The sequence below is a fragment of the Pholis gunnellus genome (assembly GCF_910591455.1).
Source record: "Pholis gunnellus genome assembly, chromosome: 19".
Taxonomy (NCBI): Eukaryota; Metazoa; Chordata; class Actinopteri; order Perciformes; family Pholidae; genus Pholis; species Pholis gunnellus.
This window is the reverse complement of record NC_136546.1, coordinates 7,176,342-7,203,167: the sequence shown is the minus strand read 5'-3', so window position 1 is coordinate 7,203,167 and position 26,826 is coordinate 7,176,342. Positions and strand designations below refer to the sequence as shown.

At 41.0% G+C, this 26,826-nt stretch overlaps 1 protein-coding gene across 1 annotated transcript in view; it reads left to right on the top strand.

The window, feature by feature from the left end:
- The window catches only part of tbc1d32 (TBC1 domain family, member 32), a gene marked incomplete at its 5' end in the record, with an annotated part of 70,929 nt that overhangs the window by 6,713 nt on the left and 37,390 nt on the right, over positions 1–26,826 (top strand). Inside the window, 11 exons of the mRNA XM_079180883.1 lie at positions 947–1,084; positions 3,539–3,628; positions 4,806–4,948; positions 5,638–5,765; positions 6,467–6,668; positions 8,126–8,205; positions 8,513–8,651; positions 10,758–10,845; positions 17,338–17,456; positions 18,703–18,822; positions 19,084–19,172. Of these exons, the coding sequence (XP_079037009.1) occupies positions 947–1,084; positions 3,539–3,628; positions 4,806–4,948; positions 5,638–5,765; positions 6,467–6,668; positions 8,126–8,205; positions 8,513–8,651; positions 10,758–10,845; positions 17,338–17,456; positions 18,703–18,822; positions 19,084–19,172 (1,336 nt within the window). The remainder of the gene's footprint in view (positions 1–946; positions 1,085–3,538; positions 3,629–4,805; positions 4,949–5,637; positions 5,766–6,466; positions 6,669–8,125; positions 8,206–8,512; positions 8,652–10,757; positions 10,846–17,337; positions 17,457–18,702; positions 18,823–19,083; positions 19,173–26,826) is intronic.

The window sequence follows — 26,826 nt, the reverse complement described above, 5'->3', positions numbered from 1 at the left end:
AACCCGGAGGTTATAGAAGATATCTCGTCTTCTTTGCGTTTTCAGTTATTTATACCTTTAGTGAACTGCAAATGTACAAACGTTAAAGGTGCCCTGTTGAGTATTTGATGTACATGCATACACAGTGTGTGCAGATTTCCGCTTCCTGGGGTCAACAGCTGGTGGCTCTAAGAAGTGTAGCAATGTACCAAAAAAGGCAATGAAGAAGAACGCAAAGCTGGCAAACAAAGATGTGCTCCAAAGGTCACATTTTAAATCTAATTCGATAAAGGATTTCAAATCATTGGATTCAAGAAGATGATTCAATGTTGAATTTTGATTTGATGAAATGGTACGGGATAGTACATTTGGTGAAGAAGAGCATGATGTCATTGAAAACCATCTAGCTGCACATTTAATTGTAAAAATGTTATAAATGAGATATGGGAATGCCGGTGTCGGTGTTTTATCTGCTGTAAGCCAGCTGGCTGCTCCAGACTGAACGTATTGACCTTGTCTTGGATGAGTGGAGATACTCCGACACGCTGTCAATGATACACTCCTCATAACAGAGGTTTATTTTTTCTGAGCTCAGCTTCTTTTGGATTTTCTGCACCCAGAAGCACCGCAGTCTTTTTTACTTTTGTCGATCTCATTCTATTACAGAAGCTTTAGATATGAAATACAGTTTAACTGTCTGTCCGCCACAGCATCATAACAAGGGCCTTCTTCATTGTTTCATGAATAGACGTTCAGTTTATATTTTTGTTTTCATATTCAACTGAAACCACGAATAAGACAAACAACAGCTTGACAAAGACTAATCAGTCCTGGCCATGCCAGCTGATTCTACCACTTCACAACCTCTCTTTATGTTTTGCAACACTACTAAATGTTCTGTACAGTTGTTAAGAGTTAGCCATTGGATAGAAAAAGACATAATTTTGTTGTGTTAATTATGTTTCAGGTTCAGTCCAGAGGAGTGTTTACACAGGAAAAGAGCTGGAATATGCCTTCTTTGTCCACTCGCTGTGTGTCCTGGGTAAACTCCTCATCTACACCAATGGCAGAAAGCTCTTTCCCATCAGAGTGAGGAAGCGCAAAGGTACAAAACTAGACTCTTCTGTACACAGTTTTGAACATCTGTCACAGGCATCACATTTAATATCCTACATACCTATTTCACTGAAAGCAGTCTAAGATTCTTACTGTCGTTAAATGTTGAATTTGACTTTTTAGGAAATATGATCGCTGTCTGGCAGGTTATTAGATGAGAAGACCGATACATCCTCATATCTGTCCGTTAAATATGAAGCTATATTCTGCAGCGGGTTTGTTTAACATAGTGTAGCACAAAAGCTGGTAATGGGGAAATAGCTAGTCTGCCTCTGTACAAAGGTAACACAATAGTGGTTTCTATCTTTCTGATGTCGATCATGTTTTATATGGCATCGTCTGGTGTTATTTATTCTTTGTAATGTGTCTTTGTCTGTTGTGTACTGTGGACTGTGTCGTCTGTATGAGTTTTTGGGGTGGCAAATGAGTTTCCCCACTGGGGATTAATAAAGGTTTTCTAATCTAATTCTATTCTAATCTACAATCAGCAACTCTAAAGATCACTAGTTAATGTGCTATATCTTGTTTGTTTTATCTGGCCAATAACTATTCCAGCACATACCTCTTGTTTTTTACACTTACGTTTTTATACAGATTAAACCAACTAGATATAATGCGTTCGTTGTGGGTGGGACCTTTTGTTACCTTGACAAGCCAGGCTAGCTATTTACCCTGATTTACAGTTGTTGTGCTAACTTAAGCTAACTGGCTGCTGGCAGCACATGTAGCTTTATATTTACCATAGAGACGGTAAAGAGTGGTATTGATCTCCTCTTCTAACTCGACGATTAAGCATAGTTCCTTTTTAAAAATGTCAAACTGTTCCTATAAATGAATGTCACTCACAGAATGAACATTTCTATATCAAGTAGTGCACAGACACCTTACATTCTTGAAGAGGTAACACGGGGTGAGTAATTGATATATAAATGGTCATTTTGTGGGTGAAGTATTTCCTCAATGTCTAAACCTTGTAAAGAGCTGAATCCTGTTTATTGTCCGTTGTTGGCAGCTGCAAATCATAAAGGAATTGACTCATGGTTTAAATGAGTGACGCGGAGTTAAAGGGAAAAATAGATTTATTGTCCTGTGGAAATCGTGTCCTACGTAATTTTTTAACAAAATTATCTCGTTGGAATTTGTATGATCAGTTTAAACACGATGCCACTCCCTCCAGGCTTAACAGTGACTTTGTTCCCTCCACCCATCTTAATCACTAATAAAGTTATGTAAGGGTGTGAATGATACTGAGGTAGGCCATTAAAACAGACTCAACGTCTGCTGTCACTGCTCTTTACTCTGCTTCCTTAACCATTAGTGACTCTTATTCCAAGGCAGTCTGGAGGCACTTAAATCATTGACGTCAGAGTAGATTAAGTTCATCATAAGACACACTATGTGCTTTATAATATGTGTCAGTTCCTATAAAACATGTTTGCTCTATTATTTGTTTCGTCTTAACTTTGCCACGGTGACAATTGATTTTGATAAAATTTGATAACTTAGCGTTTACTGAAAGTGTCAGTGCTCTCTTTCAGATGGAACCAGCTAAAATACATTTAAATGTGCTTTTTAGTCAACAATTTAGGTCTGTGTTAAGAGTTCCAGACACCTTTTTAATGTTTCCAGGTAAGACGTAACTGTCACAGACAGAATTTGAAGTCCACTATCCTACCTGTGGATAGGAGTTTTCCTCAGCAGTGTTTCTCTTTACAATATGAGAAAAGTGTCTTGTGCTGCAAGAAGAATACCCAGATAATACCCACTAATCATCTGTCCCTAGCAACATGCGTTACATAATGTGAGAGTCACATTTACATTATAACTATCATTTACCTTTCTACTTCATCAATTAATCATTAAGGCTCTAAAATGTCCAAAAATAGTGAAAGATTAGTATCACACTGTCTTCAAATGTGTTCTTTTCACAACATATTCAATTTATTAAGATTTAAAACTTGATAAAGCATCTCATCTTTACATTAAAGAACCTGAAACCAGCAAATGTTGGACGCTGTTGCTTGATAGATTAAACAGTTTAGCGTTTATCAAAATGTGGTTAATTGACTGATTGTTTCAGCTGTAATATATCATGTGTTATACGATATGCTATATAAATCCCCTTTCGACATGCTTGTGATAATACCACACAGTATAACGCTGTATATTTGACTTGTTGCAATTACGTTGAGTTAAATTACAACACACATGATGCGATTCATTTACTTTGATGGCAGGTCATTTTTAAACACACCAGACACTAAAACTCATACCGGACATAAAATTTGGAGCCAACTGAGCAGCAAGACGATCCTTGTTATCAAGGTCACCAAAACTGGACACGGACCATTTCCTTCCCAGCACTATCGACTACTTTTTATGACTGTCCCCATTTACTCCGAGTGACTAGACTGATTTTCTTATTTATCTCGTCCTGTTACAGATCCAGTCAGCCTGACCGACCTGGTAGTCATCCTGATTAACATCATGTACCAACACCCCGAACCTCCGCACAGTGACACCTCACACACAGGTGGGGGCCCCACGCACTCACACACGGTTGTAAACGACATGAAACGGTTTAGGCTCCCTCCCTGTTTTCTGTGCAGACTTTGAGTCTGGAATCGGGGGACTGAAGGAACACAGTGACCCTCCCTATGAGGCGTAGCAGCATTCCTCAGACCATATCTTTTATCTCTTAACCTTGTACTGAGTCATGCGGCACTGTGGTTGTCTCCTGGAAGACCTTGCTTTATTGCCCCATTCATTCTCTTGAATTACACTGCAGCAGTGTCCCTGCCAGTGATCAATAGTGTCCCCTACCTTGACTTTGTCAGATGAGGATCATCTCTTTTGGCTTGCTGCAGAGAGTCACGCTGAGCAAGTCATAGATTCATTTTAATATTTTACCGGCACAACGTTGAAGTTCGTCCTCACCAGTTGTGCGAGGGTGTTCTAAATGGTAACGTAATGCTACAGAATATAATGTCAGAGATAGATGCAGAATTCAAGTGTGTGTTTGAGATTTAAATTGTATTGATTAAAATCTCGAGGAGGCAATATTTAAGTAAAAATATATTAACTTTGTTACACTATCAAGTGAAGATGAATATTCCCAAAATGTTTTCAAGATGTGTGTGTGTGTGTTAGTGGAGGGAGAACTACTGTATACTTAATACTTGCTCTACCTAAAGTATCAAACGTAAAATAACTCATTATGCAGAATGACTTCTTTCACATTGTAAAATGATTATGTATACTATAATATTGTTTTATTGTTACCGGTGTGCAAGCAGCATTTTAATATTGGATTTAATTCTGCATACTACAGAGTAGTTTGGCAATGTGGACTGGTGAGCTGTGTTACAGTACTCGAGTAAATGTACATGACGTTATTTTCCGTCATTGGAGTGTGAAGTATTGTCAGTAATTGCTTGGTTTCAAGTTCACCTTTTTCTGTCCTCATAGAATCATGTATGAACCTGTGTCCAGGGTGATCAGATTGATACTGGACATACAAGCAAAATACATCAATCCAAGTTCAAACACACTCACACTGACGATGTATAAATGTAATGCGTGTCCAGTCTAGAAAAACTGACAAAATCTGATTCCCAGGATATCAACAAAGGGGGTACGAGCACGACAAAGTGTTAACTGTCAAGATATATCGACATGCAAGTACTTCATTTAAATATCTGTGTGTTCAGACTCCCTGTCGCCCAGCTGTCTGGTGATGCAGGTGCTGTGGATGCTGTGTGAGAGGACAGAGTGTGCTGCAGAGTGTCTCTACCAGACCCCTGTAATAGAGACACTGCTGGCTCCTGTGATAGCTCTGCTCAATGGACAGCAGGTGAAGCGCAAGCACGAAGCATATTTGTTTTAATAAAGATGTGACTGGAATAGACCACATACAGGTTTGCAGATGCACGCCACAAACAAGATTATTGATTCATGAATACAGACGAACACAGAACGTTTTTAGTGTCAATAAGCAGGTTAACTACATCACAATAGCATTCCATGTTTAGAATGACAAAAAGGACGTTTATATATTGTAATGACCTTATATTGATCCTTGACAAGCCTGTCATGTTGCTGTGGACCCTTTTATATCACAAATATGTTGGTCTGTAGCTTTTTAGTAATCAAAATTCTGTTCCATGGACTTTTCCAATCCATGGTGTTTTTACCTCCGCTGTTAAATGGTCACTTTTAAAGACGATTTGGCAACTTCAGTCATAATAAATTCTTTGGCCTTTCGCCAACATTCTACCGTCCATTAACTTGATTTTTTCCCCCTAAACAGTAGCTCTAACTCAACAGTAAATGCATAACATCTGCCGTTACCATATTTCCCTAATGTACATCTAATCCCAATCTGGACTATAAATGCAACGTCTGTAGCCAGAATGTTATCCTAACCTCAACCTCAACCCACGTTTTTAAGCTTGATTCCAACTCGATACCATATTACTTGTGATTCTACTCGTCTCTGAAGCAGTTGGATAAATTTGTCTGTTTATTATCTCCGCTCTGCAGGCCAAATTAAAATCTCCAGCAGCAACACTGATTCTCATCGCTGACGTTCTGGCTCGCATCGCAAATACTGACAGAGGATTATCTCTCTTCTTACATGAGAAGAATCTAGTTGTAGCCCACAGTGAGAGGTGAGATGGGTCTTTTTGTATCTTTTTATGTTAATGAAATAAATAACTTTTGGCTTAGCAAGAAGACTTTAATATAAAGTTACATTTGCATAAGAAATCCTCTGCACAGTGCGCAGATTAGACCCAAGGATGCTGGTGTGTCACTGCGGTTCTTTGATCTACACCAGTCCCATTATAGCAAAAACCAAAGAAAAAAAGAAGTGTGATTTATTAAAGATACTCGGGGTCACTCTGTGGCCCCACGTTAGTTTTAGATTTTGTTGTACTTGGTTGACCCTGAACAGTCTGTCCAACCTGAAACAGCAGTTCGTTGTTGTGTGTTAGCAATAATACATTCACCAAGACTGAAATCACTGAGTGCAAACTGTTTTGACGAATGTGCTCTAGTCTGCCATTAATTATTTGATGTGCCTCCTCTGAGAAATATGTTGTAAAAATGAGCATATAAAAGTGTAATGAGACAGGGAAAAACAAAAGCAATACAAATGAGTTGCTTGCAGTTACATATAAATACTACAACTAGCATTAGAAAGTATTTGACATTTAGAAAACAACAAAAAAACAGGAAGGGAAGGAACTTAAAACATGCCGCTCCCCAAACATTTTGCTGAGCAAAGCACCTCATATTACACACATGACATTCTTGAACAGTTTTGCCCGTCAACGTGTTTCTCTTCGTCTGTTTCCCCTCTCCTCTGCAGAACCTTTCCTGCTCATGTCATTGTACAGTTCACTCTCAGGCTGCTGGAGAAGGAGCTGTCCTCACCAAGTGAATCCGACGGGTCTCATACATCATGCGGAGCCTTTATCTTTGTCTGTAGGCAGATATACAACACCTGTGAGGGTTTGCAGGTCCTCCGACCCTACGGCCTGCACAAGGCTGTAGCTGCTGCATGGAAAAAGGTATAGCTGCACTTAATTCCTCAATATAACACTGTTCAAACCTTCAGATTCCTCATGCTCAGTGACTTAGATTTCCCCTCAGATTTTGAGTGGTTAAATAATAGCCTGATAAAAGACCTCAGTGGTTTTAGGGTGACGGTATCGGATAAAAAAAAGTTTAGCATTAGAAAAAACTATTTAGTAACATAATATTGGTGTTCAGTTCCAGAAATGAGACCCTTTCTTGGAGAGCGTTGCTTGACTAATGCCCCCCCATAAAAACGTTGTAAAAGGTGGTAGATAAAGGTTCTATCTGAATCATTTGTTTCTAGAATATCTAATGGAGGGGTGTCCATGTCTAATGATCAGTTTCACTGGCTAGAATACTCCTGTCATGTTTCATTTGCCTGATGAATGCTGTGAAGGAAAATGCCACCACTGCTTGCAAATGGAAGGAATTAACTAACCATTGTAATCTGCTCCATTTCATTTTTACAATACTACTTTTGTCCTCTTAATGCGTCGAAATCAGAATACCTTTAGTCTGTACTGAAAAACAAAACTGAAAATGCAAAAAGTCAAAACAGACACAGTTGAATCTGCAACCAAAACCAAAAATAACTCCTGCTACAATGCATCGACAGAGGAAGCAGAAAAGACAAGCAGTGAAACTGCTTCTCACAGGTAGGAGACATCATTAATGTCAGACAGGTATCTGTATTTACTGCATACAGTCCCACATCACATATTACCGCTCCTTTTTCCATTACATTCATTTCAAAAATGTACTTTTATGAGACATTGTGGCATCAGTATACAATCAGTATAAAACATGTTCTCACTCACTTCCTGCTAACTTTCCTCCAGTGTGTGTGTGTTAAATATTAATTATCAGTCTGCACACACTGCGCTGTCTATGATGTCTTAAATCAAAGTCTACATCTATTTTCGTTGTGTTACATAATGTAATAACAATGTTGACCTCGTTCCACCCACTTTAAAAAGACACAAACATGGCCCCCAAAGTTTGTGGGAGGCATGTGATTTTAATTAGTTTACAGGGTAAAAAACAGTTAAAGATTTGATTGTTTAGAATGACGTTTTTGACCCTGATTTCAAATAACATACAATACTAACATACAGTAGGCGTTTTTGAAAATACAGGTTTATTCCATTACGATTTTGAATACTTTTTTTTCAAGCTGAAATTAGCAAAAATAGTCATTTATTTATGATTAAATCATCAGTTATAGATATTACAATATCTATAGAATATGAAGAAGACAAAGGCTGAATGTAGACCAACAGTACAGCAATTTACAGAGTAAGGTGAGAGTCACAGAAAAGAAGCAGCGAGGTTTAACAATTTATAAAATCAAAATACAACCCAGAAATAGTCCATTATCAATCTGTAGTCTTTAATTAAGAAAAAATAGCCAACTATAGATAAACTTTACATTTACTTTCTTTATTTCTAGACCAGTTCCTTGTCCGAAAGGGTTCCAACTCCGGTACCCGGAGCCACCGCTGGAACATCCACCCAGGAGCTGCAGAACATGTGAGGCCATTTTAAGTACTTTATTCTGATCCCTAGAATTAAAGTAGTGATTAGTCATAATGCAGCTATTACAGAGACTGATTATGGACATTTAAAGACACAGGAATGATGCTTTTCCAACCCGGTGTCCAGCGACTTAAAGACATAATTATCAGAATTCATTTGGAATAATTGTTTTTGTATATAAACTGTTTTTGGAATACATCATTTAAAGCCTCCTACAGTGAGCTCGTTTCCTGGTCAAATATGACTGTGAGCTTATAAAGATAGCACTGCAGCTCACTCTCTCTCTTTGACTTTGGCACAGGCTCATCTGGGAGGAGACGTTGTTGGACAGCCTGCTGAACTTTGCTGCAACTCCTAAAGGGCTGCTGCTGCTCCAGCAGACAGGAGCCATCAATGAATGTGTCTCCTACATGTTCTCTCGCTTTACAAAAAAACTACAGGTAATAACAAACCCTGTACTTTAAAATGCTGCACAACGAGCTGGATATTTTCAATTTGGCAATTTTCCATCATAGAAAATAATAGTGCTCAAAACTGTTTCTTCTACTTCACAATTTGTATTTATTTATACCCAGTAGGGCTGTACCGGATGTCTTTTCTTTTATATATATATATATATATATTTATTCCTCAAACAAAACGCTCAATTTAAATAAAGCGATTCCTCAGATTAATAAAGTTAGTCTTTTTTTGTTAAATCAACTTTCCTTCATGAATAAACCTCATCAGTGCGTGCCTCCCTTTGAATACGGCAAGCGGAAGAGCAAACAGTTTTTTGCCCGCAATTCTGAAAATGATAACATCTAACTATTTCATATATTTAGACTTTTAGACTTTACAACGCTCTCGAGTTATTGGAAATGTTTTGATCACGCAGGATGGAAACAGTCTTATGCAGCCACAGAGCCTCTCCTCTGATCCGCTCAGTGCATGTGTGAAGAGGCTTAGCCCTGAACTCAGTGAAACACGCTGCTGCAGAATGAATATAACACTGATTAGCTTAGTCTGATTTTAAACTGTAACTGTGTAGAAATACCGGGTTCAAAAAGAACGAGTAGACGTGCAAAACAAAACAAGCTGTGCAGCATGTGCATGTTGATTTTAGTATCTGAATGTCAGGTTTTGAAGCTTAGTACAGCCCTAATACCCAGTTTGCATGTATTTTTGGGGCTTTTCATTTAGTCACTGAAAAGCCCCAGTGGAGCAGTGAGGGAGTTAAATGACTTGCTCAAGGGCACCTCAACTGTGGTATTGAGGTAACACCACCACTAATTTCCTTCCCCACCCAGTTTCCCCATCTTGCAATCCAACAAGTGCTTGACTTTGCACCAGCTGATGTGAGGAATTCCAGATGTTGTTGACAGAATCATTTAGTTGTAAAAGCTCTGCTAGTAGATACCAAGTTAAATGTTAGCTAGATAACTGTTGTGCCACCTTCAATCAAACAGTGGGACTTTACTGCAGAAGTACTGATAAGCATTGATGCTGATATAGTTCGATGAAAGTGTTTCATCACCTTTATGGAAACCCTGAAAGAATTAACTTTGGCAGTGGTTCAATGTGCCACATTGACTTGAGTTACAGTGCGCCAACCCTGATGCCAAGATGCCGGATTACAAATAAATTCATAACACACGCAGACTGTTTCATCAAGTACATTTATCTTTATTGAAATAAAATGTAAAATTACCATTTGGCTTGGAGAAACACCCGTTGATGGCAATAGATCACACTGTAGAGTTGTTTTATTTGTTAACACACATAGATATAAGTTGTGGATACAAAATATATAAATTATGATATAATATACAGCATGCATGCATGCAGTATTTCTAGGCTTCTGTTTCCTATAATGTCCTACCCACGCAGAACATAATGCATTTTAAAGCATTTTATTCATTCTGTAGGACCATGTCGTCAGTATCCGTATTTCACTCAGCAGAAGATGTGGTCGTTTGTTGCTCCCGCTGCTCCTCAAGGCCACCGTCATATCTCCTGAAGACTGTTCAGTATTCACCAGTAGCCTGGAGACAGTTACATGCTGCTAATCCCTAACACGGGGGTTCATTTATTCATCTCTGGACTCTACATATGCCTAATGTACATCATATTTTCCATTATTCATATTGTGGACTCTCTCACTGAGTCTTAGGGAAAACCTTAACGAATCCCCCGTGGGCTACATTTAATGCCATTGTTTACGCACACTTGTAAACGCGTCTCTCGTTTGGCATTTCACTTCGATTATGTAATGTAATGATATTTTGTCTTATTTAGTCGGGACATTGTGTTGTAATTAATGAAGGGCCTGCACCCGCAAAAATCAATTTGCAATCAGATTTCTCCTCGGTGTGCTAAACTACATTATGAAGTGCCTTTTCAGGATTCTAGCAGTGTCATAGCAGTTTGTATACTGGATCATAAATGCCAAATTTACAATTATCGGTTTCTTGTCCAAACTTCTCATTCATTTTTGATAATAATAAAGTAATAGATATGTAGTAAATATTTGGGGATTATGGGATTTCTGTGTGTGTTTTCTGTAGGTGAGCCGCTGTGAGAAGTTTGGATATGGGGTGATGGTGACACAGGTGGCAGCAACTGCTCCAGGGGTGGCTGCTCTGCACAGTTCAGGTACTAAAGCACTTACTTGTGCCAACATTTGGTCAGCACACAAAAACGACCTGGGGTACAAGCCCTAATGTATCACAGTTGGCACAGAGCAGCCCAGGAAGCAACTTCTTTTTCAAAGTGTTTGTGACGGGATAAGTGGATGAAGAAAGAGCAAGGTGAGGTGTTAACGGTCAGGTCTGAAATGTGAAATACTTTTTTTTTTTAGTAGCGTAGTAAATCATATCCGAATACATTCCAGAAATAAAGTACATACGTTAGGTGGTAATGAGGCTTAGACACAGATGGAGGCATACAACCAATACAGCTTGTAAGTGTAACATTAGATTGTAGATTTGGAATCGTCAAATTGTAACAAAATGGAAACCACTTGTAGTGATCACGGTTACAATGATGAACCGCTTATATGGATCAAAAAGCTTGGGACAGAATCATTCCTATGTCGATGCTAGTTAAGTAATTCGCTTACATCAGGCATGTCCAAAGTCCGGCCCGCGGGCCAATCACGGCCCGAGGTCAGATTTTATACGGCCCGCGCCTTCTGTCTTAAAATGCATTATTTATGGCCCGCCAGCACAGTCAAAACGGAATGAATAAATCATACAAATTCAACATGCAATTCCTCTTTTCACCTCATGGTGGCAGCACCACTCTGTAACTGTCTGGCTTTTTTTAATTGTCTCTGACCCTTCAACTGTCATGGCTACGGCAAGTAAAATAAGGAAAGTCGATACCGAGGGCCGCCGCTTTCATATTTTTTCACCGAAAACCGAAATAACTGTGTCTGCCTAGTTTGTCATGACAATGTTGCCTTGTTTAAGTAATATAATGTAAAGAGACACTACGAGAAAAAACATGCTAATACTTCAACAAGCTATCAGACTATGACTGTAATGTAATGTAATATATATATATATATACACATGTGAACATAAACCTAGAAACAATGGCAATGGAATTGAGGTGATAGTGCAAACAGAGGTAGTAGTACAAACGGAGGTAGTAGTGCAATATGACTTATTTATTGTTCAACAGAGTGACGGCCAGTGGAAAGAATCCGTTGTAGTCTCTTTCTGTCCTGTTTGGTGGCCGATCCAAACCACACAGTGATAGGGGAGCAGAGGACCAGCTGTTCAACCTCCCGTCTGTACGCAGACTCATCACCGTCTCTGATGAAGCCGATGACCGCCGTTTCGTCTGCGAACATATTTAGAAAGTTTGTCATACATTTATTTGTATGCATACAGTTCACATGCACATACGTATGTGACAAATGAAAGACCTTGAGGTTTTTAGAATTATCATTTCTCGTTCAGCCTGAACCGTCTGTCTGCTTCTTGGTTTGTGATCCGATGCAAAGAGCTGCTGACGGCTTCCTGTGTGTGTGAGGAGCTTCCCAAACCCACCAGCACATAAGAAGCAGACGGAGACAAACTACGTCCTCTGTGCCGGTGGGGAGGGGGCGCTCCTCGTCCTCTCGGCTGGTGGGTGGAGCGGGTGGTGTCGGGTGGAGGGGCAGGGAGGACGTAACTGTACTCACTGGGTCTCGGACTCACTAGGGTGCTGAGAGTGGTTCAATGGTCTGTGGTGGGTCTGGGTCTTCCTGGGATGATGGGTTGGTTGACGTCCACTCTCAACTGCCCCAGGAGTGAGACAAAAGCACAGAGGAGTCCTGCCCTGTGACACACAAACACAAGAGATGAACACTTTTAACTCAACTATACGACCTTTACATTGTTCAATGATGGAATCTTATTACTGATACGTCTGTAGTCTTAGTGAGGGATTACTTACTCAGCCCACTGAGGACTGACAGACCGCCGCTCTCCATCTGGTCCTGTAGTCTTCCATCCTTCTCATCTGGTCCTGTGGTCCTCCATCCTTCTCATCTGGTCCAGAGTGAACACATCTTCTCTGTTGTCGAGGAGATCCAGGATGTTGCTTCCTGTGTTACAGCCATCGATACCTGAGTAAAAGAGACTTGGAAACTTTTTCTTAACGTTAGTAATTTTTACCATACCTCTGGCTGGTACAGCCACCTTCACCTAACTATGAAAAACAGATATAGAGTGAGTACAATGAACAATCTTTGAATAACTGTAAAGTGAGACTTTGAGTCAATGTGTGTTAATGTTGTTATTAAATGTTGACTTACCTTTGTCTGCTAAAGACATCTAGACTTTATAAAAAAAAATACACAACAGAATAACAACCATTCACTATTAACTTACCTCTGGTTTCTACATCTAGCATCAACTATTACTCAAACAGAAAATCAACAAAGAAACAATATTTAAAAGCTCTGCTGCAGGATGCTACCTATCGCCAACCCCGCCAGACGCAAGGGAAGGCTGTCTGGTGCTTTATCAGTCCTACCAGACACAAAGGTTTTACAATCCTGCAGCAAACAGGCTGTCGGTGTCAATCCGAGTCACTGTCTTCATCCGATATACAGAGTCCATTGTAAAAGCGGAATGGCTTGGGGGGTGGAGACCATCTGTACTCATCTGCCCGGCTCTTCTTTGTGGAGGGACCGAGGCCTGAAGTGGAGGGCGCCGATTCGCTGTAGTCCTCTTCTCTGGTCCTCTTCATGGAGGATCCGAGGCCTGAAGTGGAAGGCGCCGACTCTCTCTCGTCCTCTTCTCTGTCGTCCTCTTCTTTGTCGTCCTCTTCTCTGTCGTCCTCTTCTTTGGTCCTCTTCGTGGAGGATCCGAGGCCTGAAGTGGAGGGCGCCGACTGCCTGTCGTCCTCTTCTCTGGTCCTCTTCGTGGAGGATCCGAGGCCTGAAGTGGAGGGCGCCGACTGCCTGTCGTCCTCACCGTTCCTCTTCCTCTTCAAACTCACCTGCTCCGGGCGGTCCTCATCGCTGCTGTCCTCGGTGGGCTCTTCTGACCCCTGGAAGATTGGGGACGGAGGCAAAACAGGTTCAATTACTTCCGCAGCTTCCTCTTCTTCCTCCCCTTCCACTACTTCATCGGGGCCGTCTTCGGGGAAGCCGTCTTCGGGGAAGCCGTCTTCGAGGACGCCGTCTTCGGGGAAGCAGTCTTCGGGGAAGCCGTCTTCCGGGAGGCCGTCTTCGGGGAATCCGTCTTCCGGGAGGCCGTCTTCGGGGAAGCCGTCTTCGGGGAAGCCGTATTCGAGGAAGCCGTCTTCGGGGACGCCGTCTTCGGGGAATCCGTCTTCCGGGAGGCCGTCTTCGAGGACGCCGTCTTCGGGGACGCCGTCTTCGGGGACGCCGTCTTCGGGGACGCCGTCTTCGGGGAGGCCGTATTCGGGGACGCCGTCTTCGGGGACGCCGTCTTCGAGGACGCCGTCTTCGGGGACGCCGTCTTCGGGGACGCCGTCTTCGGGGACGCCGTCTTCGGGGACGCCGTCTTCGGGGAGGCCGTCTTCGGGGAAGCCGTCTTCGGGGACGCCGTCTTCGGGGAATCCGTCTTCGGGGAAGCCGTATTCGGGGAAGCCGTCTTCGGGGAACCAGTCTTCTGGGAACCAGTCTTCTGGGAAGCCGTCTTCGAAGAAGCCGTATCCGGGGGAGACGTAGTATCCGGGCAAGCCGTATCCGGGGAAGCCGTATCCGGGGAAGCCGTCTTCGGGGAAGCCGTATTCGGGGAAGCCGCATTCGAAGAAGCCGTATCCGGGGAGGACGTAGTATCCGGGGAAGCCGTATCCGGGGAGGACGTAGTATCCGGGGGGGCCGTCTTCGGGGGGGCCGTCTTCGGGGGGGCCGTCTTCGGGGAGGCCGTCTTCGGGGAGGCCGTCTTCGGGGGAAGCCATCTTGTGCAGGATGTTCAACGGCGAGGTCGACACCAGCTAAGAGGGAAACATCTAAACAGTCAGGATTTTTCATAACATGAAATATTTCTGGATTACATGAAGTAATAATCAAAATTAAAATTAGAAAAGACGACAGCAGATCCAAAGTAACTAGGACAGCACTACACGACTCACATAAAGTCCCCAACACGCAAGAGAGTTCACCTTTAAACATTTATACCAAACATAGTGCAGCTCTGCCAGTTAGTTTGAACAGAGAACACCTAACAAAAGAACTATATTAATAATGATAAAAGCAATAAATATTGTTATTGTCGTTATAGATATTATCCTTATTACCGAAACAACAGAGTAGGGTGAGAGGAGCAGCTGGCCACGCGCTTTTACGCACGGGCTTGTCCCACGTTTCTGATCTGGATTCAGATTCCAGCTGCTAATCAGTCAGTCAGCGGGTCAATTAACCGACTGTTGAGTAGTCGTGAGCTCTGGACAAAGACGTTCATTTTGCATTTGTGTGGACGAAACGGTCAATGGCTTGCAATAAACAATGTGAACGTATTTGTTGAACTACGTGCGTCACGGCGCACAGTGAAACGTGTCCACATTAATCCAACATGACTAACCTCTTTAGTTTATAACTCATTATTCTCCCGGTTTATGAGTTGCATATCACAGCGCGTGGAGGAAATGCAGCACGCGCACATGCAGCCCCGTACAGTTAAACAGATCGCTCTCTTGTCCCTCGAAAACCAAATATCACAACAACGACCAAAGCGCATCTCAATGTTAAATGTTAAAGAAATAGATTATGTAATATGATGACGTAAAAGAAGCAGATGTTTGTTCAATAACTCAAGTGTCAACAGTCAAACCCACTCAGGGTCGCATCATGGCCTGGTTTGATGACGTAGCTACATCCTGACGTTAAAATGTATATTTCTGAAAATAGAACATTTTCATAAAAGGCTAAATGCATGCTTAAGTTGTGCACCATGGTAACCATATATATGGTTACCATGGTGCACAACTTGCATGCATTTAGCCTTTTATGAAAATGTTATATATAATATACATTTTAATGTTAAAATAGGAAGATTTTATGCCTTCAAGTAACTGTGTTTAAACCGCTACACTATTGTGAACACATTCCACAGAAGTTCTGCCACATTTAAGACATTCTGTCACTCAAATAATCAGTTTACACGAGTGTCTGTTTCCAACGGGCCTGATAATATAGTGTCAACACCTTTAAACTCAAAAAGTTTCACTGATTTCTAAACTGAGAATGCTTTAAATGGTTTGAAGGGGATGAATCAAAAGAAAAATGCTAAATTAAATGCAAACTTGTACAGTTACCGTACTTACCATCCCAGTTAGCGTTGACCATCTTCAGTCTCTTCTGTTGCCCACGATGATCTAGTAGTTCAGTTCTCCAACAAGTTTTGTAAAAAGTAGCTTTTCTCAAGAAGTTAAAAACTCAAAGAGTTAGCTCTCCACAGTTTAGATCCACAAGAGTTGTTCAGCTCAAGAGTTGTTCCGCTCAAAAGTTGTTCTGCTGGTGTTAAAATCCAAATGCAAAGTGAGGATCAGAACGTTCTGAGGCCTTAAGTAACCTCGGTCGTTTCCATGGCATCCAGCGATGCGTGCGTGTGATTGGCCAAGACAGAAAGACAGAAATATTAATTATTTTCTCTTATATATAATATATTTTTTATTTGATTTATACTAGTTATTTTTATTTTATCTTTCAGTGCTCTATTACCATTGAGTACAGCTATGAGTTGTAAACATATACAACCCGTCTCTATACAACCAGTGGCGGCCGTGCATTTTACTGCTCGTTTATGAGAGTGCAGAACGTACGTGCTTTAACGTCAAAACACCAGAAAATTCTCCAATAACACCATGAACAAGTCGCTAGATTTGTCACTAGTAGCTTTTGACCAAAAAAAGTAGCCATGAGGGTTTGGAAAGTCGCCAGATTAAGCGAGAAAGTCGGCAAGTTGGAAGAGCAACTGAGGAAGACAGTAGCTGCGCAATGAGAAAATAAGATAATCGTAAAACTATTTTTATAAATTATAATACATGGCGCAACTTCCATTTTGTGTTGATTTTGGCAGTCCCTCTACATGTAGCAATCAAGTGGTCCGCTTACAATGCTCAAGTTGGGTCTTTTCATATGTGACAACGTATGGAAAAACGTTTTAAAAACACGGTACATCTACATATATGTATATATTCTTTTGCTTTACTTCCGTGATACTTTGCCTTGAAGCAACCCGTCTGCTTCCAGCTGGCTATACCTGAGGCTGGTGTTGCGTGCACATTGAGATTGCGACGGGAAACGCGACTAATCTCTCTCAATGAAAAACGTAGTCTTCTTGAAGCTTATGACAAACTGCCAAGAACAAGCCAAAGAGATGCAGCAGCGAACATTGGTGTTCCTCAGGCTACCTTGTCATGGCTGCTCGTGATGGAGACAGAAAATGAATGAGCTCACCTGTGGTTGAAGCCACCCTTGAAACAGCTGTACTATATTTTGAAACAATCAGTTCAATTCAGTAAATAGCGAAGCTTTCCGTTTCATTATTTTATATTCATGTAATAAATATATAAATGCCAATTTGATGATAATCTACATAAGAAATTTAACCCAGACAGACTTGATCAAACAAATATTATACCACATATTATAACTACTGGCTTGATGATGTGTTGCAGGTTTTGTCCAGGCCCTGGTAGTAGAGCTGTGGTCTGTTCTTGAGTGTGGCAGTGAAGATATCGGGGTGGTCCGTCCCAAGCCCACGCCCATGGACCCCATAGACGGGAGCTGCCTTAAGGTATTGTGTGTGTGTGTGTGTGTGTGTGTGTGTGTGTGTGTGTGTGTGTGTGTGTTGCTAGCCTCTGACAGGAGCCAAGTCGTCTCTCTCTCTCGCTCTCTCATTGAAACTAGCCAAGTGAGTACGGACAGCCAGTGAACTGTGACCTGCCACTGGTGACTGTAAAGCCTGCCTTATCAGTGGGTCAGCTGCCAGGTTACATGCATGCAGTCAGACCTACAAGTCCATCTCAGCCCAAACTGTTGCAAACAGAAAAATGTGCAATTAAAATATGTGAGATGATGTTAATGCCTAAACAAACTAATTATGTAGCACAGACTAATTACAGCTGCCTTTTTGGCAAATTAGCTCTGATGTACCCATAGGTGTATGCTGGCATTGAGGGCATTTTCACCTTTTGTGAGTTTAGAATTTTGTTCAATGTGTTCGATTCATTTATGTGTTTGAATACATTTAAAACACAAGCAGGCAGATGATCACACACATTGAAGTCTAATACACACGTCAAACAGGCAGGAGCAGATGAAAGATTGGACCTCAGATCAACTTTTATACTATACTTTTATATATTTAAACATTCATTTTCATCATTGCAATTATTGAAAGGCTTTGTTGATTGCTTCACATCATTTAAAACCATGAGTTTTCCCTGTTCTCCTTGAACCAGTGATGAGCAGGAGGCTACTGTTCTGTTCATTTGTTAAAATTTCATTTCATGGTGAACTGTAAGTGTTCACATGCGGTCACATCTTTTCGTTCCCTAAACATCCTTTTTCTCATGTTCGTTCCTTGTTTTTCCAACGGTTCAAATTTTCATCATGGACAAAATGCACTGTAAACTCCTGGTTAACAACTTCAAGTGCCATTGTGTAATTGAGCCATCACATTTCTCTTTTATCATACTATCTTTCTAGTATTTGTATTTATCTAGTATTGTATATTATGTTATGGTAAACTTTTACTTAATGCAAATCATTTGACTAATGCCACTGTATTTATAAGCTAGTTTTCAAAACCAATAAAAAATATTACACACACCCAATAAGCACAAATTATGATGAAAGTAGATTCAATCTTGATGAAAATAGCCTATGATAGCCCGATCACCGTTCAAAAACAGTTTCAAATGAATTCAAAATGATCCCAGCTGTGATCAATTGTGAGTTCTAATTTCCCTCTTTCTTTTTTACTGCTTTCTCTAACCCTCTAATTGTCTTTTTGTCTGCCTCACTTTCTGTCTCTCCAGTCCTTCTTGTCGTTTGTCAACCTGCTCTCCTCTTCCCACTCGGTGTGGGAGCTCCTGGGCCGGCAGCCTCTAGCCAACAAGAGTGAATACACCCTGAGAGAGATGCCAACCTCAATTCCTGTGAGTGTTTTTCAAACAGTGTAGTCCAGACTTCATGCAATGCCTCTTTCAGCCATTTGAGGGCATGTTTGCACTTTTTATTTTGCCTTCAACCACCACCCACACATTTGTTTTACCTCTCAAAGGCCTCCTCCTAAATCCCCCAATACACTGAGGCTGACGTACATTTTTCACCTCACACGCCGTAAACATCCACAGTTTTATTTTTTGCACCATAACTGCTGTGTTTCTATTTTCACAGACCCTCATTTTACTCCACAGGATCTGATTGACAGGCTGATTGCTGTGAATTCAGATGCAAAGATTCATTCCCTGTTCCACTATGAGCAGTCTCACATATTCGGCCTGAGGTGAGATTGATATTTTATTTCCATATTACTTAGTATCAGTGGGGAGGCACATGGTATCTGATTAGCACCTGGTGACTACACGCACGCGCACACACATGCACACACTTCAGCCTCTGGCAATAGCAGACTGACATGCGGTTCTTTATACTTTGATTACCCAGCTTTGAAAGGCTGATGAAAGGATTTCTCTGGATAAGAGAGAAATAAGCTGGTGTGTGTGTGTGTGATGGTGTCTGTGTGTGTGTGTGTTTCAAATTTGGAGTCAGGCTCTAGTACAAGTTGAAGTTAATACTGTACTGTAAAATGATAATAATTCAAAGGGATTTGGTTATGCCTGTGTGGTAAAAGTTGCATACTGTAGCATAAAGGGTTACAGTAGGCTTTAAACGAAGGTTTATTGTGAAGGTCAATGTGCTTGAAGTGTGTTTGAGGGAGACATAATGCAGTTTGTGCAGGATGATGTTTTTTTTTACATACATGGGTGCATATGTGTCTTGGCTGTGTGTGCAATGCTCTGGTGGCTGCTGTGCATTGCTTTCTGCATCACAATGGCTTTGACTTGTTTTGGAGCCTTGCTGACTCACTCACTCAGTCTGTGCCTGTCAGTCAGCCCACTCCTATTAACATCCAGAAGCCAAGTGAAAGGAACAAGATGCTCTATTCATTTGACGTCCAGCCTGATGGACTCACTGACAAACCTACACTGTGTGCCTCCGCCTGGGTCGCTAAGTGTGCTAAATGTAGCATTTCAATAAAGCCAAGGCATATCGTGTTCATTTTGAGGTATTGGTATAATTTCCTTAAACCAACAACTTCTGAGTCAATCTGCGGTAATGTTTGGCCATGATCACAGCAAAAGTCTTGTGTTAAGATTCCACGCCGCTTGATTTCAGTTTCATTCATCATCGGCTCACAGTGATAAGCGAGTGTGAAATAAATGGAAAGTTCATTCAGCTCTTATGTCTTTTGCCAAGTTGTTGATTGATTTGGGTTCACAGTCACTTGACCAGTCACCATATTTACATACAATTGTGTTGCTACTATACTGTTTCTGTGGGGGTGCTGCTCTCCAATACATACCCACATGACCAATGTGAACTCAACAAAAACAAACGCATTGCTTTAAACAAGTCTTCTTAACACAGCACCACCCTCGACAGAGTTCTGCCTGTTTTCGTTCTATTTTGTGATTATCCACAGCCTGAAGGAATATGGCAAGACGGTATACTGTCGGGACGTTACTTCACTGATTCCAGTGGAGGGAATTGCATCAGTAAAGCAGCTTATTCACACAAGAACATTGAATTTATTAATAAAAATATGTCAAAAGATGTATAGTTAAAAAGCATATGGAGAACAGAAGAGTGCAAAAAGATGAACTCTAAAGAAAAAATGGAAAATGGATATGAAGGTTGTATAATACATATCATAATGCCAGTAAAGGCACATGGCAGGTATTGAAAATACAGTTACAATGGGTAATTAATATCTCTAATGGACACAATATTAATTGTCTGCGTGTGTGGGCGGCTTAAGGGGGTCAAGCAGATGGTCCTTAAACCACAAGGTTGTCGGTTCGATCCCCGGCCCCTCCTGTCTGTCGAAGTGTCCTTGAGCGAGACACTCAACACCTAAATGCTTAGGAAGGGTTAAATGCAGAGGTTACATTTCATGTATGTATGTGACGATTAATGTTTAAGTGTGTGTGAAAAGGCAATCGGGAGGCAAATTGTGAAGTGCTTTGGATAAAAGTGCTCCATAGAAGCAGTTCATTTACCATTTCCATTTAACATTCAATAGTTAATATGAAGTGAGCTGACTGGCGGTTGGGTTATGAAACTGTTCACAAATAAGAAAATAGTTGCTAACTGTTTGTCTGCCGTTTGGTGCTGAGCAGGTAGATTACAGTGTGTGTGTTGGAGCTTTTTTCACTGAAAGCAACATGAGAGCAGTGAGAGTGAACTGACAGCTGAACCACTCGCTACAAAGCTACGTGAAGACGAGGGGAGGTTCAGGTGAAAGTTCTCTGGAGCTTTATCACTACAAGCAAACCTTTTCACATCTTCATATGATAGATTTTTGCAAAAGTCTCAACATTGGTTATATCCGCTTTACGTTTTTCTTCATTCATTAAATGCTGTTGTCTAAACAACAACAAACAATCACAGATACAGTTTGGCTAGAACTTCCCGGGGTAATATTTATTAACAGCTAAGCTGTAAAACTCAGCTTATCTGCTTTATTATCGTTGTGTCTGCGCTTTGATCAGATAGAATTGAGAGTTTCCTGGGAACATCAGCAAACTCCACAGCTGTAAATGATTCAAGTATTGCTAAATCCTCATTGTTTAACTGAGACTGGCCCACTTCAGACTAGCGGACAGAAAACAGCACAGGTTCAAATCTTTCAATAGTAATAAACAAAACCGTGTGGTCATGTATAACCTCGTCACTCATGATAAGAGATGTTTTCAGGCCCTTTAACAGACACTCACCAGAGTGGCAAATGTACAGATAGTGAATAAATGCTGACTCGGGTTGATGTCTCAACCGCAAGAGTTTGGGGGAGTATTATTTTGTCTGATGGCCCGAGAGACATCCTGGTAAAGTCATCGTTTTAGACGACGCTTCACCAAAGACCAGCAGTTTTTCACACACTTAAGAAGCTGAACGGCCACAGGAAGCAGAGCTAGCTGTGGTCCATCTGTGAACTTGTCCTGACACATGCCTCTATTGCATTATGAGGTAGCTCTGGTGCTGTTTTTTTATCTTATATTGGATGTTCATATAAAAGCATTTTTCCTTGTGGCTTAGGCTGTTGCAGTTTAGCTTTGGCCAAGGTTGTATTTAGTGGAGAACGGCGCCCCCTGCAGCGTAAAGTTCATTCAAGCTCTGCAGTAAACAACTGGATTCATTATTCTACTAAACTGCGTTTCAAACAGTTGTACTTAATGCCCTACTTAATTTTTTTCCCCCCTTTCTTACATCTTAAGTTAAGTCATTTCATTGCAGTGTTGGATTGTAAATTGACTGGTTTTGCGACCTTATTGTATTTTCTCTCACTGTCTACACGTTTTCCTCCTGAAAGTCAATGCAAACAAATGATATGACCACAGTAGACTCAATCATTAGCACAGGTGTCGATCGATCATGTACGTTGCATAATGAATAACCGATAACCGGTCCATGTTTATAAAGAACATTTAATTAGGAGAAAGTACTCAGATATGTACTGAAGGTTGACTATATTCTGTGAGGCGTTGTTGGCACTCAGCTGCAAGACCATTGCTTTCTACTGAAGACATGAATCTTTAAAAACAAAGGCTCAGAATTTTCCTAAAACAGCTGGGCTCTGTAGTTTTTAGCAAACATCAAACGGGACTTAATGGTGCATTTGTTGGGTAGTATTTTCAGATGCAGATTCATAAACATTTAATGCACATTCTCAAAATAAACGGCGTCATGTTCACTGTATTGATTGAACGTGTCACCCAGTGCAAGCGTGAACCTCACTGATGTGTTTTGAATCGTTTTTGGACAAGAATGGAGCTCTATGGCACGGAGGAATAAAATATATCCGGCTTTGTAAACACAGACGCTACTTGTTAGGATCAGTTCATTGCTTTTTTTCATGGTCATAACAGAATAGAGAGCTTTGCCAACCCTCTCCTTGAAACAACCATCGTAATGAAACCTCAGGAGCCGGTTTGAACTATTGCAGGTTTCCTGAAATTGGACCTCTTCTACAATTGGCTCTTGTAAGAGTTCACCTCAAAGCAGTTTGACAACCAGCCTTGGACTTAACCTCCAGCAGTTTGTCACTTCTTCACGGGTTATGTATCGTCATTGCAACATATTCATCGCAGGTTTAATCACTTCTGTCGGTGCAAACGTGCACCGATCATTCCTGAAGGCCAGCCCCTCCTAAAAAAAAACAGAAGCCACTATTTCAACCCTTCCTGATCTGCACAAGCTAATGAGAGCAAACATCCCACCAGCCCTCTCTGTTGTCATGGCAACCATCACTCTTGCATATTTTTCCCCCGTCTGAATTGTTGGGATGCCTTTTTAGACGTCTCTCTCTCTGCTGTTGACGGCTCTGAACACATCGAGTGTGTGCGTGCTTGTGCAGAGCTTCACACGTTTTAAACCTGGTTTTGATTTATTTTTTTATTTTTGAAGTCTCCACTACAGAGATTATTGTGAATGTGACCATGTGTACTTCAACAATTTTCCAGCAATGAGACAAGGAAGGACACGCGCATGAAGAAAATCTTGTTCATATGCACAAAGTTGGAGCATAAAAAAAGAGGACAAAGATGATGTTTGTGTTGCAGAAAGGTCCAGATGTTCTCAGGTCAAGGTGAAACGCGTGAGAACCGAAAAGGTACAAATGAAACATTTAGTCGTAGAACTAAAACGGAAGTCTCTGTGGCAGGTCAAAAAGCGTTATCTCGTCCTCATTTCGGTTCAGTTGTAGTCGTCTCGCCTCCAGAGACAAAGTAAACAAGGTAAGAATAGATTTGTGATAAATAAAAGACCATAAATATTTCAGAGTTTTGTTCTGTGTCGAAAAACAAGTCAGATGTGAAAGCTCCCGAAGATGGACAACAAAGTGTAAGAGATTACTTTGATTTGTTTTAGGCTCTATAGTGACAGATTAAAAAAACTCCCCACAGTGTACTGATGTTTCATGGTGTCATTTGGGGGGGGGGGGGGGCATGCAGTGTTAAGGCCCAAATGAAGCTCCTAATTGATCTTTGCAGATACAATGCCTGTGGGGTTTTCAGTCTGCTGCCTGATGATGTATAGATCATTAAAGCGATTGTTTTCATTTGCAGAGAGCGGTGTAGTTACAAATGTGTCCCTTTTTGATTCATAGAAGCAGAACCTGCAAACTGATTTTTCCACTAATTGCTGTTTTTCCACAGATTTACGGAATATGATTGCTTCTTATGGCCACATTTCCAGAGATTGTCTTTGGATTACTGCACTTTTTTTAACGATTGTATGATTGATTTGAGCAGGACCTCCTGACTGTCAAAGATATAAGCCTCCCAAATAGTCCCTCTATTAAGTTGACCATTTGCATTTCACCTCAGGTATGACAAATCAATCATGCAGCCTGATCTTCAATCATTCTGGCAAGCAGATTACTCTTGGGAGTAATCATCTGTCCTTGATAGGTGTTTCAACACAAGATAAGTGACTTGTAGTCCTTGCCAGCAGCAATGTCAACTCCCAAATGAGATGGATTGTAGTTTTTCATGTCTTTCCCTTGGCACAATTAAAAAAAAAAGCACAAACTATCATTACAATACTGCCTTGCTAGCCACATACCATGCTTGCACAGTTAGAGGCAAACACAAAAAACACCTACAAGTGTCTGTTGGAGTAGCCGAACACTTATTCTCTGTTTTCTGCCACTTTCGCTTTAAAGTGTTGGACCTCCATTATTGCTGTCAGAGGATACAGCGTGTTACTGTTGGCTGCTGGAGAGCTGTACTGTGAGTTGTGTGTTGTTAGGCCTATAGGGAATTGAATTGCCGCTAAGTCTTGATGGCTGTATCTTACGAATGGGTCACAACATGCCTTGATTGAACAAGAAAGGATGCGGACCTTACCTGAACCCCAAGTAGCTCATCCGACGGCGTGGTTAGGGACAGCCCACTCCAATCCGCTCCTTTTGTTTATCAACCGCTCACTGAGCTCAATGTCTCTTCATTCGGGTTAACACATGGACGCAGACTGAAACTAAACCAAAACAGGGATGATGGGCTTCATTCATTGTCAACCATGGATGTGAATACAGTATTTCGTCTGACTGTAACATCAGTATCGTTGGGTTTTGGAATGTTGTAATGTTTTTTTTTTTCTCTCTATTTTCTGGTTTGTAGATTCAACAATTAATAGAGAAAGAAATTAGCATATTAATTGATTATGAAAATGATAATTAGTCGAATGAAAACTCCGACAGGCGACACAATTACCGATGCCGTTTTCAAGAGTTTGCCAATGAATTGCTATTCAGAACAGCTTATCATTTCAAAAGAGGTCTGATTGGAAAGTCAGTCTTCACCCCACTTGACTTGAAGAGCAGCCCATCAGTGAGATCGCAGACAAACTGGAAGCAGGCCTTGTTCCCCATTTCTTAGTTTCAAACAGCGATAGGTCAGAAGGTCTGACAGACTCTCAGCCTCTTGCTGTGCTGCTGTCAGAATGACTGAGTCGAGCTGTCAGTCAAACGGTAGTCGAAGCAACACATCAGGAAATGAAGCAGCTGCTTAAAAGGAGAGATGTGTGTTCACAAGGACTAACACTAAACAGCATGCAGAGCTTAACACTACCTCTTATATGTCAGTATGAGAACACACACACACTAGTGGGATTTTTTAAGGTGTAAAAATAACTGACATTTATGTCAATTTCATTGTTGTCTTTATAAGCCTGATTGTGAAAAATAACTGTTAGCAGTTGTTAATGATGCAGGAAATCAACTTGGATGCATATGTAAAACTGTCTAAAAATACAGTAATATACTACGCATGTGCACAGTAACAATAAACTAAACAGATATTTCCTAATTTAAAGATGTGCGTGACTCTCTGCTCTGTCAGTCTATTACGTGACTAATGGGTTGTTATGGTTATGCTTTACCTCCATACCTCCACAGGTATGAGAGTGGTATTCATCCGATCATCTACTTACCGGCAAGAAAGCGAATGAGACATTTTTGCAAAATGTGAACATATTAATTTGAAAACTTCTGTGGCAACTTGAGTATAGATTTGACTGTCAGTCTATCTTCAAAATCTTTAGGATGCATATTTTGATCATATTATACATGCACCATATTCACCGAGGAGAACAATGACCTCATCTTCTGTCCAGTTTAGCTTCCTTTTTTATTCTCTTTGTTGACCATTTTTGAGAAGCTGGCTAACACAGACAACAATGCTGTCAAGTAACGTTAGAGGATGATGCTGTGAGTGAAGCATAGCCATGGTAAGTGAAGTGCACTTGTGCTGTATTTTGACAGTAACTACAGTGAAAGCCTTAGTCTGAACTCTTAGGCCAGGAGACAACCTAAGAGGCTTTATGCAATCATCCTAAATAAACCTCTGAGCTCAGGGAAGTTATTTTCAAAAGGGACAAACTTATGTTTGAAACTTAAAGTAACCAAACACTAATATTTAAAAGAGCAGTTTTGATAAATTAGTTGAAGGAGTAGAGAACAGCAGGTAGACAAAATGAGAATTCACTAGATTGTTTTGTTTAATGCTGCACACCAGTGACATACGCATGATGGGATCTTTTTGCAAAGCAATTAATTCAGTCTAAATTAAGATGAGCGCTGGTGCTGCTGGGAGGAGGTGGTGGAATGGGAATTTATGCATTGGGAAATGGGTTACCACCCTTGTTCCCATGGATTTTTATTCCACCAAAAATTGTCACTAATAAAACTGTGACAAGCAATAACGCTGAAGTTTAAAAGATGTTTTCCTCTTTACAGGCGTTGGATCATATAATACACGGAGCTAAAACAGTGTCCCAGAATGCTGCTGGAGCCTGGTGTCATTACCAGCAACTGAAAATGAACCATGAAGCTTTTTCCCAAAGGGGTTCCTATTTAACAAAGCTTACAATTGGCTACG